This window comes from Callospermophilus lateralis, chromosome 8, assembly GCF_048772815.1.
Source record: "Callospermophilus lateralis isolate mCalLat2 chromosome 8, mCalLat2.hap1, whole genome shotgun sequence".
NCBI classification, from domain to species: domain Eukaryota; kingdom Metazoa; phylum Chordata; class Mammalia; order Rodentia; family Sciuridae; genus Callospermophilus; species Callospermophilus lateralis.
This window is the reverse complement of record NC_135312.1, coordinates 39,080,274-39,093,018: the sequence shown is the minus strand read 5'-3', so window position 1 is coordinate 39,093,018 and position 12,745 is coordinate 39,080,274. Positions and strand designations below refer to the sequence as shown.

The following is a 12,745-nucleotide window of genomic DNA, read 5'->3' as shown; positions in this document are numbered from 1 at the left end:
TTTTCCAATATTCACCATTACGAATTTTGCAGACCTTTAGAATTTCTTCCACCCTTTCTTTCCTCCCTCCCTCCCTCCCTTTCTTTTTTCAACTTTCTTTCTTTTTTCCTTCCTACTGTGAGTTTCTCTGCAGAATCCAATAAGTTATAAAACTTGGAATATTTAATGTGTTATCCCTTTAAGAGTTTTTAAAATAAGAGACTGAGAAATGGGTATCTTTAGGCAAGGGACAGCAGAACCCAGCTGAGAAAGGAGCTGGGACAGGGAGAGAAAGACTTCCTGGTGCCCCACTGCCCACCCTGCTGCTCCTTGGACACTCCAAGGCCTGCAAAGGCTTGTGCATCTGTGAGCAGAGTGAGTGAACACACGAGCCCTTCTGTCCGTGCCTCCAGGTGTGCTCCATCCTGGCCAGGCCCTGAGCTGCTCCCCACAGCTAGCGACCACTTATCTCCAGACCCTGGCTCCATCCTCCCTCCTGCCCACTCCTCACCAACTCAACTCCAGCTTCCAAAACTAACTCAAAACATAATTCTTAGAAACCCTATTGTCCAGTTGGTGTCATTTTGTTAAGTCCGTTCACGGGGTTATCTTGCATTTCCTGAGTGGTTATAAAGAGTCCTTCTGATTTTAGGGGTAAAATAATACTTGGTCTCGTTGGAGAAATCATTTGTAATCATGAAGAATTCTCTACAGCATCTGCTGTGGGTTCCAGGCAGTGGGGGTTCTCCACTAAGACTGTTTGAAGAAGTCAGGTCTGTGCTAGAGTCTGCTCTCCCCAGGGTGGCCCAGTCTCCTCCATCTTTGTACACCTCCCCCACCTCCGCCTGCTGCGAGTTCTGACTGCTCATTAGTTTCACCCACATTTGCAGAGCACCTGTTCTGGGCCAAACACTAGGTATCCTGGGAGTTGCAGAGAGCAGGTAGATAAGGTGCCTACCCTGGTAGGTTTCTGTTCTAGTACAAGAGACAGCAGACAGGAAACAAATAAGAGAATATGGTGGCCACAGGCTGTGGGACCTGCTCTGAAGGAAGTAACCACTGCAACAACGAAGGGAAGCAAGTTTGTGCTGGGACCTGAACAATTCTGAGGAATATAATGTGCTATCCTCTGCCTTCACTTTTGTCTGGTAGCCACCAGCTCCTGTGACCTTTCTTTTGGTAAAGTCTTTAAATGGGTATAATAAGGGACCATGTTATTTTCCTGGTCAATTCAGTCACTAAGCACTGACACACCTGATGGCTGATAAATCATAGTCTCTCAAAGTCCATGTGCATGATGAGGTGGCAGCCCTGGGCCCACCGTCTGACGCTGGTGGTCTTCTGTTTTGCAGGTGAGCCGGCCTCATCCCAGCGACCACCCACTCCTGATCCTCTTCGTGGTGGGGGGCATCACAGTCTCTGAAGCCAAAATGGTCAAAGACCTTGTGGCTTCCCTGAAGCCAGGAGCCCAGGTACGAAGTCATGGGTGATGAGAACAAGAGTCCAGAGGCAGGAGCGGGAGGGGCTAGCAGGTGTCCCGGTGTCCCTCTCTGTCCTGGCTTTCTCTCTTTCCCACCTGCTGCTGCCCTCAGCACAGTCCCCTGCTTGCCCCAGAATCTGCCAGCCTCCTGTCTAGATCCAACCTAGCACCCTCTGAATGGCTTTCGTTCCCCACAGTAGAGGACTTTGATAGAGTCCATTATGACAGGTTAATTCCCACATCAAGCAAATTAACCCTAAGTTGAATCTGTGTTGCTTGCAAAGTAAATTGCTCTCAGGTGGGTGACGGTGGGTGGGTGAAATGAGCAGAGGGAGGAGAGCTCTCCTCACCCCATCCTTTCCTATGTCTGGGTTCCAAGGCCAAGGTGTCGCTATCATCACTCCTTAGTGCATTGATTATTCAACCTGAGCTTAGTCACTCAAGAGTTTGCCCTGCTTTATAGGCTCTCTATAGTTGAGGGACAACTCAGAGACCTCCTCCCAACTGTGCCCATTAGGGGACAGATATCGCCAAGACAATAACTAGTGTGTAGCTTTCTCCTGTGAGGTCCCATCCCATTTCCCAAACAGGAAGCCTGCCCTGCAGACCTAGGTTCAAAACACAGAACTTTTGGTTTTATAGGCCTGGATTCTAGTCCTGCCTCTGCCTTTGACTATCCTAGGAATCTGTGGGAGAAAGGTCCTGTTTTCTCACTTAGAAAACTGGGTGGGTTGGCTGTAAATCAGATCCAGTTTGAGAATGTGCCTCTGACACGGTGCCTGACTGGCGGCTGGCAGCACTGGTGGCTACGGTGATTATCCACCCTTTCTGAGTAGTCACCACCCTGCTTTGGAAGAGGGTTTGAGGCTCATGGCCCAGGAAAGAGCCTTCCAGAAAAGGAGTGCCTCAGTCTCTGCAGGCTCCAGTCTGACTGGGGACCCAGAGTCAGTACCTTGGTAAGATTTAAACCCTCACCCTGTGTCTTTCCCTGGCACAGGGCCACGAGAGCTGCTGGTTTACTTAGGAGATGATCCCAAGAAACAGCAGTGAGGGATGAGAAACAGACATCAGTGAGGGGACGAAATCCAGAACAAGGTGCACCACTGGGCTGGTTATACTGCACACAACTGAGGTCCAGTCCTCCTTGGGGCCCTGAGGGACCGTGTATGACATGCCTCAGCATCACCTGGATATCTCCCCTTGACTCCCACCCCTGATTGGGACTTGGTTCCAGGGTGTTATCTTCCTGACATTTGGAGGTCATAGCCTCGAGCCACCTCTACACACAGCTGGGCGATGCTTTGTGGCTTGCAGAACACCAAACAGAGGTGCAGTGCTTCAGGCAGGATGCCAGCTGGTGCTGGGGACTGTCCACCAAGCTGCACAGAAACCAGCTGGATGGGGCCGTGGGATTTCTGCTGGCTGCCCGAGACCTACTGTCATCTTTGTGTGCTGCATCAACTCACTGCCATCAGGGTCCACACAGCCAGCGATGGGAGCCCCTGTTTTCCCTTCTGTGATGTACTGCTGTTGAGCCAGGCCCTTCCTGCGCCTCTGCTGGCATCCCAGATCCATACTGTGCAGTGAAGCCCTGCTCATACCTGCTTTCTCTTTGCTGGCCTGGTGTCCTCAACCTCAGGAATTCCCTGAGGACAAACCGGGGCTCTCTAGGCCTGAGCATGTAGCAGGAACTCAGTAGTTTGGTGGATTTATTGACTCCATGAGAACTGGTTTGACGAAGCAGTTTTGATTTGATAGGCCTGGATTCTAATCCTGCCTCTGCCTTTGACTAGTCTGTGTTAAGTGATTGGGCCACCTGGTGATGTCAAGCAAGCCTGGTCTCTATTGGTGTCCAGACAATCAACTAGAGAAGCTCAGAACTGGGTACTTGGGAGCTACAACAGGTACTTGAATAGAGGAGTGACCAGGCATTAGCTGTGACCATTCCTGCTGTCATTACTATACCCTGTTATGGTCATAGCTAGTGAAACTTCTGATAAATTGGTAAATTCTGCTGCATTTGGGACCTTCTCTGTCAGCAGTGTTAAAGATCTATTTAATGAGCAGTTGCCTTTTTTGAAAAACACATTAAAAAAAAAATTAGAAAGTATGCTTCTCACTGTCCCTAACACGGTAAACCCAATTCTTAGCTCTTCAAAACAAGGATGCATTGTAACAGCCTGCAGACATGGCAGTCCTCGCTGTAAAAGGATAAATGCAGGCGTCTTCAAAGCCCTGTGACCTGAGTTTGACAACACAGCCCCAACCTCCAAGGGCTTTGCCGCAATCTGATCCTGTGCCCAGTCTTCTGCCCAGAGAGCTTCTTAGAGAATTTTGGGCGTAAGGAGCAGCGTCAATGGCTTGCCACTTGTCCTTTGTGCCCAAAGCTCCCCAAAGAGCTAATAGGCCCTGGGAAGATTCCCAAGGCATTAAGGGAAGTGGGTCATTTATCACGGTGTCCTCTCCAAGTTCGGGAAAGCAGGGGGATCACGCGTGTTGGCATTTTCCTCTCCTACACCTGACAGACTCACAGCTGCCCTGGCTGGCGGCTAAGCTAAGAGTTCAGTTTCCTGCTTTTAGAGGCACCTTGGGAATCAGGCCTGGTGGCTGAGCCATCTACACAATGACATGTGCACCAGCTCCATTACCTGTGGGGACTCAGACTTCTGTCAAGAATATGTGTAACCTAACTGAAGGGGGCGTTCACAGGATCCACACACCGTGCATGGCTGGCCTGAGGAGAGGCCACCTCTGCTAGCCGCAGCCCCAGTCAGCCTCCTGAGAGCCCTCACTCACTCAGCTCTGGGGCCACACAGAATTCAAAGCAAATGAGGCTGTTCCGTCTTCCCAGCAGTCCTGCAGACCTACCAAGCAGGTGCCTCTCCTCTCCCAGGGCTCCTCTTCACTTCCTATAGCCACCTCACTTGCACCCAGTGACACAGACCTGAGACCCCTGGTGATCCTGGCTGCTGCCATCAGCCTCATTTTGTCTCTCTCTCTCACACAATTAGAACTGAAAAAACCATCCCCTTGTGTGGACTGATCAGTGCAGAGGACATTAGGCCACCTCCTCCCATCCTGGCCATGGCTCACAAGACCCCACAGGGTCTCATCCTCCTCCCTTTGGGGCTTCTTTTCTATTGTGCACCTCTTCCAGGACTTTGCCTTTCTTAACTATCGTTTCCCAGTACCTCAAAGAGGGTCTGCCACTTAGTGGATATTCATCCATGTTCATTGACTGTCAGATACTAAATATTAGAAATTTATTATATTATTGTAGCATAAGAGAGAAGATTTTCTGGACCACACAAATCATGCCAACCTATTGATTCATATTGAGAATATGAACAACTAAAATCACTTTATCTCTATAGCTATTGCTACTAATCTCTATCTTCCCTATCCTATATGTTTGTGGGTGCTTTTTAGACCTAGGTAGAGACACTTAAGATCATTTCTACTAAATTGGATTAACTTATCGCTCAACAATACATTTATTGAGCATCTACTCTGTGCCAAGCACTATTTGTGCAGAGGGTGAGCAGTAGTCAAGCTAGATACGTTTCTGCTTTCTCAAAACTGGGAGTGACTGATAAGAGGCAGGATCTGCAGCTCATGGTGAACATGCAGAGGATACAGGTGGGGGCTGTGGTGGGAAAACCAGAGGAGAAGCTTCCTTTAGATGGCACAGGTTCCTCTGGGAGGAGAGCACTTTGGATCTGAGATGCGAAAAGCACATAAGGGATCAGCTATTCAAAGGAAGCCTATAGGACTCTTTTAAGCCACCTGCAGGAACAAACTTTCCCTCACAAAGAGTGACAAGAATATCATGAAACATGGGGAACCAGAAACACGTTCCCTCTTTTAGGCCCCAGGACTGTGGGACTCACACGGGATACTTGCTTTGCTCTCACTGTCTATGGTCACAGGACACATCCTGGTGAGAGAAAGAGGCAAGTTGGGAAAAGTCCTTTTTCCTGGCCACAAAAAAGCCCTCTTCCCTTGACTTCAACTCCCCAACCCACCCAGAGAGCCACAAGAACCAGGTGGGAGTCCTCCCCAGCCAAGCACCAGCCCCTGTCCCCTCACTCACTGGCTGCCTGGTGTGGGATTTGTGGCCAGACAGCTCTGGTCACCTGAGATGTGCAGCCGGGTGGTGGCAGTAAGTTCAGAAGCCTGTGATTGTGAGAAGAAAATAACATGGAGGAGCCGGGCTGGAAAGCACAGGGAGCAGCCAGCTGAGGAAAAGAGAGGAGGCTAGGCGGGCAGGCAGACCCGGCTCCTGCTACTCTTCAGAGGTGGCTTGTGCTCATCACCCACCCTGCTTTCATGCAGTTCTGCATTTCAGAGATGAATATTTAGTGAGGACATGATAATCATATTTTTTAAAGTATGGTCAGGCATACAAGTTCACAAGGTCAGGTATAGTGGTTCACCCCTAGAATCCCAGCTACTCAGGTCTCTGGGGCAAAAAGATCACAATATGAAGACAGCCCAGGCAACCTAGTGAGACCCTGTCTCAAAGTAAAACAATAATAATAATAATAATAAAGGGCTGGAGATGTGGCTCAGTACTCAAATGCCCCGGAGTTCAATCCTCAATACTAGGGGAAGACAAAAAATGCAAATACACAATTTTGCACACAACTTCTGGGGTTCAAGGAGAACTAAATCCTGCTCTAAAACCTGCTTCCAGGTTATTTTTAAATTGATGAGAAGCCCCAGGGAGGGAGGTGAGTAAATTTAAAAACACCAACTCCACCTACAAAAAATCAGAAGGGACAAAAGATGACCTGAATCTCACACTTCCAGGCTCTTGGGGAGCCTGAAGCACAGCACACCGAGATTGGGACAAGGTGAAAGCAGGTCAAATGGTTTACGAGGAATTTTCCAAAAAAGGAAAATCCATTGTCCCATTGGTGTAAGATCAAACCCTTTTACAATTAAGACAGGTGTGTGAGTGTGTACATGGGTGTGTATGCACGCACAAGAATTAGATGATGCCTCCAATATGATATGTGCTCAAAAAATAGTTCTTCAAGTCAATGAATATGCATAGTGGTGCCTGTGCTTATGTGGGTTACTTTTGGTGGGGGAAAAATCTCTCAAGAAAGAGAAAGGAAGAAAACAAAATTATTCCCTGCTTCTTTTGATTCCCAGTGTTAGAAATCAGAGGGTTATGAGCATCCACGTTCCTCCACGTTCAGCAGAAATAGAACAGCAAGATGCTGGCACCTGCAAATTATATCAGATGAGGAGGGTTGAGCAAGAGAGTGGGCTGGGTGTCTCTGGGGGCTGGGCTGCTCCTGGTGCTGAGAGCAGGGCATCTTAGAGCAGAGCGCCACCAGCATGGGGCCCGGAGGTGCTGGAGCGGGGAATCAGTTCCCTGGCTCTGGGGAATGTAATGTCCTTCCCCCGACTCAGTCAGCCAGCACATTTTTTTTCATGTCCGATTTCTGCTATGTCCCAGATGCCTGTTGTTAATGAAGGATCTCCACGTCCCAACACTCCACCGTGGAACTGCTAGCCACACTTAGTGACGCCCTGCAGTCGCCCTGCAGGAAGGGGAGGCGGAGAAGAAGGGCAAAGACACAAAAGGGGGACAAAGGAGTAGAAAGCTCAGAGACCAGGCGTGGCCTGGTGGCCAGGACAGGGCCCGCCCTGGGTTCTGCGTTAGGGCTCTCACTGCCTAATAGCAGGCCATTCTCTAAAAGGACATTAGAGATAATATTTAGTTTGTCTCCTGTCACCCACTTGTTGGCTGTGTTTTAAAAACCCAAGTGTCATCTGATAGGCCTGTCTCAGGCTCTTCTGAGCATTTTCTTTTTCATTTTTGAGTCTTTTTTCCTTCCCCATTTGGAGTCCATTTGTGCAGAAATGGCTTTAGTTGAACCAACTAGAAAAATACTCAAAAGCAGTCTGAATGTCAAAAATGCCTAAGATGAAAAAATACCTAAGGGTCCCTATCATACTGTGTGTGAACTCAGCCAGGGGACCCCACTTGCTCTTTAATAGGAATTTTAGATGAGTAGATTTTTGTTGAATTCATGTGAAAACCAGAGCCATTGGAGCATCTTTTCCCAGAGCTTCTCTGAGTGAAAACCTTCCTGTTGACCATTGCTAAACTCCCTGCCTCCTTCGCTGTACAGTTTCTGTTCATCAATTCTTTATGAACTCACTAAATCAGGGACCTGCTCTGTATCAGGAACTGTGCTAAGAAGCCCAGTGGAGGAAATGGAGAAAGCTGTGAATTATAAACCACCATGAGGACACAGTCTTGGGGGAGGGTAGTCTGGGAAGACTTTCTGGAGGCCGTGACACCTGAGCAGAGTGAAGGACAACTGAGATGTCTTCAGCCCAAGAGTAGGGAAACCTTCTTCCAGACTTTTTAAATTGTCCCTGAAAAAGCCAGTTACAAAACTGCTAATAATTTGGAGTGTCTGGAGCATGGACTGATGGTGAGGGGTGTGAAGGCAGGGGGTGGGGTGTGAAGAGCTGAGCTAGGAGCCGATTCTGAAGCCTGGAAGACTCTCCAGAGAGCTGGGCTTATCAAAGGGCAGTGGGGAGGCGGCAAGGATTTGAAGCCTGTGAGTAATACCCTCAGATTTACACTTGGTGGAGAAGAAGGTTCTGGCAACTCCACCTCCCCTGCATCGCCCTAGTGACAGCAGGGGCTGCACAGCAGAGGAAGGGCAGCAAGAGGAGTGCAGCAGAGGAAGCAAACAGTGAGGGTGGCGATGGTGGTGATGGCGATCAAGACGGTGATAGAACCGCCATCTTGGGCCCCTCTGGATCCTACTGTGTTCAGTGTTTTACACAGTTGTTCCCATTGGATCCTCATAAACATTATACCTAACAGATGAGGAAACTGAGGCTCTGCATGATTAAACAACTTCTTCAGGGTCAGCTGGGTTCCAGCTCCAGTTGGTTGCTCCTGAACCTTTACTCTTAACCTCTCACTCCTGGGAAGAATCCATGGACTCAGCCTGGCTTTCCCGTCCTCAAAGGCCACCTAACCGACTTTATGAGCTGCCTCTGTTTTCCATCTGTTTCTTTTCACTTCTCCACAGAGTGGGCCACAGACACTCTGGTTTAGCTCTCACTAAGCTGTTGCCTGGGGTGTGTGTAAATACTTGCTTGTTTAGATGTGAGGCACCTGGTCTTTGGGTACCAGCTCAGTGGTGGACAGTGGATCCACAGTCTCTGTCGGCCATGGTCAGGAGCCCAGCGCGCCACCTAAGAGTGATAGATCCTCCACTCTCAGGTGTTCAGTTATTGCTGCTCTTGAAATGCAGACATCAACTGAATCTCCAGGTTCCTCAATTCTGCCAGCAAACTTTGAGAACCAAGGACGTCAGGACAGCAGGGGCTGGCTGTATGATGGGGACTGGCAAGTCACAGGGGGTGCTGCCTTGCTGGGTCCTTTGGTATATTAACCATTAATGGCCTCTCTTACCTCAGAAGACTCTGCTTCCAGAGAGTGTGCAAAGAATTTTTGCCTTTATGTAGCGTTTTTAAATGGGCTTCCTAATTGTGTTCTGTGGATCCCTAGGAGTCCACCAATCTCTCCTAAAACTGCATTTGAAAAGTTATATATGAGCATATGTGTATTTTTCTAGAGAGTTCTTAACTTACATAATATTCAAAAGGAGGCCTGTGACCAAAAAAAAAAAAAAAAAAAAAAAAAATCACAGTAAAACAGCAGCTGACGCTTGTTGAGCACTTTCTGTGCTCTCCACACAGGAGCTTATGTAATCCTCATGTCAATCCTGGGAGCTCAGGCCATTCTTTTCCTTCTGTGACAGCTGAGGCATGGGGACTTGAAGTTAGGTGACTTTCCAGAGGGTGTGTAGCCTATCAGCAGTGAAGTTGGATCACTCAGGGTCTGCAGTGGGCTCTGGCCTGGTAGCCACCATCACACTCACCTGCTAGGCCTGGTGCAGACCTGGGATGAGAAGAGACCCTCTCCAAGCCCACAGTGTCTAAGCCACACGTGTGGGTGATAAGAGGATGCTCATATTCACTCAGTGTCCTCAAATACTCTTTGCCTGCTTTCAAGGAAAAATGGCAAGCACAAATTCCATGTTTTTTTTTTTCCTGCCAAAATACGATTCAGCCATAAGACACTAGCCACCTATTTTTTTTTTTTTAATAATTCTCTTTAAAGAACAAGTAAACTGTATGTTTTCAATAACTAGTGTTTTTTCTTAAAAAAAAAAAAGACAAAACTTTATTAAACTGTTAAAAGTTGTTTCTTTAACAAGAAAATGATGAAAGACCTCCTTTTCTCCTTTCTTAGTTCCTTCCACTTTTCCTTCATGCGGGAATGTAGACTTTGTTTTCATCAGTGAACCAGCTGAAATGGGATCTGGTCACTTTACCGTTTTGAACAGTGGACTGAGGACTACTTTGGGGGATAAGAATCAGGGGATGGGATGTGTCCAGACCAACTTGCTTCCCTCCAAAGTAACAGGGCCAGGCAGTATGGCCAGGTGAAGCCCAGTCATGCTGCCACCCTAGAATCCCCTTCACTCAGACGCTGGCTTGGGAAATTCCAACTCTAGTACCACCTCCCCCATTTCCCACAGTCACCTCCTTGCTGAGGGGGTTACAGCACCTGCTTGGGCAAAACCTCACTGGGCACTTACCAAGCATTACACACACACACCCCAGCCCTAGGATCAGGTTCTCCCAGTGTTCCAGAGAGAAATCCACCCCAGAATGAAGTCCAGGCTGAGGGAGCTGGAAGCATCACCCAACAAGGGGCCAGAGAGCCCAAAGGTGACAGACAGGTGATCCTGGAGCCTCAACAGCTCCTGACTTACCCACGTACATTTGTCCTGGAAAAGCTACTTAACCTTTCTGTACTTTGTTTTTCTGTCTACAAAATAGGAATAATAACAACTATTCCATAAGGGTATGCTGAGGAATTAAATGGAGATTAGAGATAGTCCTCAGAACCTGTGTAGCATAAGAACTAATGAACATCAGCTGCAATCATCAGCATAATTATCACAGATTGAATTATGTTTCCCCCTAAAAAAGAGATGTTGAAGTTCTAACCCCATCCTCTAAGACCTGTGAATGTGACCTTATTTGGAAATGTGGTCTTTGCAGATGATTGAGTTAAAATGAGATCATTCACATGGACTCCAATTCAATATGAGTGTGTCCAGATAGAAAGGAGAAATTTGGACACAGTGGCAAACATGAGTAGAAGGGAATACACAGGGAAGTGAGAAAAAGGTGTGGACCGAATTCTTCCTGCAGCCCTTAGAAGCAACCAACCTTATGGGCTGATCTTGGACTTCTCATCTCCAGAACTGTGGGACAGGAGATTTCTGTTATTTAAGCCATTTGGCTTATGATATGGAGAAACTAATAGAGTCATCATTGTCATCCCCAACAACAGCATTCCCCACCTTGGGTTCACCTCCATTTGCTCCCTTCAAGGAGCAAAGTCTTCCTGAAAGTGGAAGAAACCTCAATATTGAGGTCAAATTACTGCATTCAATTTAACAGCAAGGTGGTGTCTGGGCCCAGCCGCCCCAGTGCACCCAGGGTTCCTCTTAGCTGTTCTATGTACAACATTGGTTAAAGGTCTGGTAAACGTCCCAGCTGTCCCACAGGCCACCTTCCCTAGACTGCATCCCTCCTTCCATCCAGGACACTGGCACCAGGTGGTGTTCAACCTGTACCTTTTGCCTTTTTCATTGAGGTTCTCTCCACACCCCTCCAAATTTACGCATTGCATTTTTATTTCTTATCATCTAATAACCCAGCATTGACTTTCCTAATTTCTGCTGTGTGTTTGCCCTTCCTGTTGTTAGGTGATCCTACTGTCTACACGGCTCCTGAAGCCACTTAACATTCCCGAGCTGTTATTTGCAACTGATCGACTACATCCAGACCTTGGTTTCTGACAACTGCTAAGAAGATAAGACCTGCCCAAGCTGGAATACCAATACCGTCATCTGTCCCCATTCCAGATATGCCTCCAAAACCAGTGTCCCTGTTGCTAATTGTGGGTATGACCACATTCTGCCGGAAGAGTCTTGATAACTGAGCAGCGAGGTACTCTGTTTGGATTGCTCGTATATTTTTTTAAGTTGTTTTTTTCATTTTTCTAAAAGTGTCAAGTTCTCTTTAGCTGACCTAATAGTGATAATTTCCATTTGTCCTTTACTCTTTATTTGTGATTCTTCCTGTAAGTTCATTAATTCTAAATAAAAGCCTGTTGGTAAGTGTGGGTAGATGACAATGAGTCTTTTGATCTGACATTGGCCAAGAAAAATTTAGGCATGCTTTAGAATTATGAGTGTGAGGAAAGTTTGCTTTTCTTTAAGATTACATAACCGAGGAGGGCATGCTGCAGATGCGTCTGAGGCTCTGTTTCTCCCTTGATCTGAAACAATTCTGAAAAGACGGGCAAGGGGAGGGGTGGCGCTGGGGCAGCCTCTGTGTGCTGTAAATCATGCTGCCTAACAAAGGGCCACATTGTTCCAGCCTGCTGGCGAGGCAGAGCTGCCAGGCTCCTTAGAACAGCAGTGGGAGAGAGGGCGAGGGGAGCACTGGCCTTGCCTGGAGGTTTCCTCCCCCCTAGAGGAAGGCCCAGTAGAAGAAATCTTGTCCCAGGGAGTCTAGATCAGGACCTCGACCCCCACGGCCTTTGTGATTTCAAGTTCCTAATGAAATATATATCTTTTCTGCAAGTTTAAAATTTCTTTCTGGAGACCCACCTAGTGAAATTATATGAGAACCCTAGGGAAAAAGAAAAGAAAGACAAAAAAAAAAAAAAAAAAAAAAACCTGCTTGGAACCCAGACATTTATAGGTGTACAATTGGTGGAAATTTCTGGCATCTCTAAAAGATGTTTGAAACAAGGGAATAAAGCTGAAAAAGTTTCTAATATGAATTGAACAAGTGGAGGAAATAAAACTAAACCACAACACTCATTTATCTGATTTTAGTTCTCTAAAAAGTATTTAATTAAAAAAATTGTTTTTAAAACTGTGAAGATTTTTTATAGAAATGGACATTCTTTTTCTTGCCCCTCACTCTAGTTCTTTGTTGGTGCAAGCTATCGGAGACCTCAGGCTGGGGATGTGGCTCAAGCGGTAGCGCGCTCGCCTGGCATGCACAGGGTTCGTTACTCAACACCACATAAAAATAAAAATAAAGATGATGTGTCCACCAAAAACTAAAAAAATAAATATTTAAAGAAATATATCAGAGACCTCATATACTTATTTATTTTTTATCGTGCTAGTCTAAAAGTTATCAGAA

The 12,745-nt window shown here is 47.1% G+C and overlaps 1 protein-coding gene across 1 annotated transcript in view; it reads left to right on the top strand.

Moving 5' to 3' along the window:
- Scfd2 (sec1 family domain containing 2) overlaps nt 1-11,704 on the top strand; it is a 399,900-nt gene extending 388,196 nt beyond the window's left edge. The window contains exons 8-9 of the mRNA XM_076864547.2: nt 1,332-1,451; nt 11,290-11,704. Coding sequence (XP_076720662.1) covers nt 1,332-1,451; nt 11,290-11,382 — 213 coding nt within the window. The 3' untranslated portion in view covers nt 11,383-11,704. The remainder of the gene's footprint in view (nt 1-1,331; nt 1,452-11,289) is intronic.
- The last annotated feature ends 1,041 nt before the right edge of the window (nt 11,705-12,745 follow it).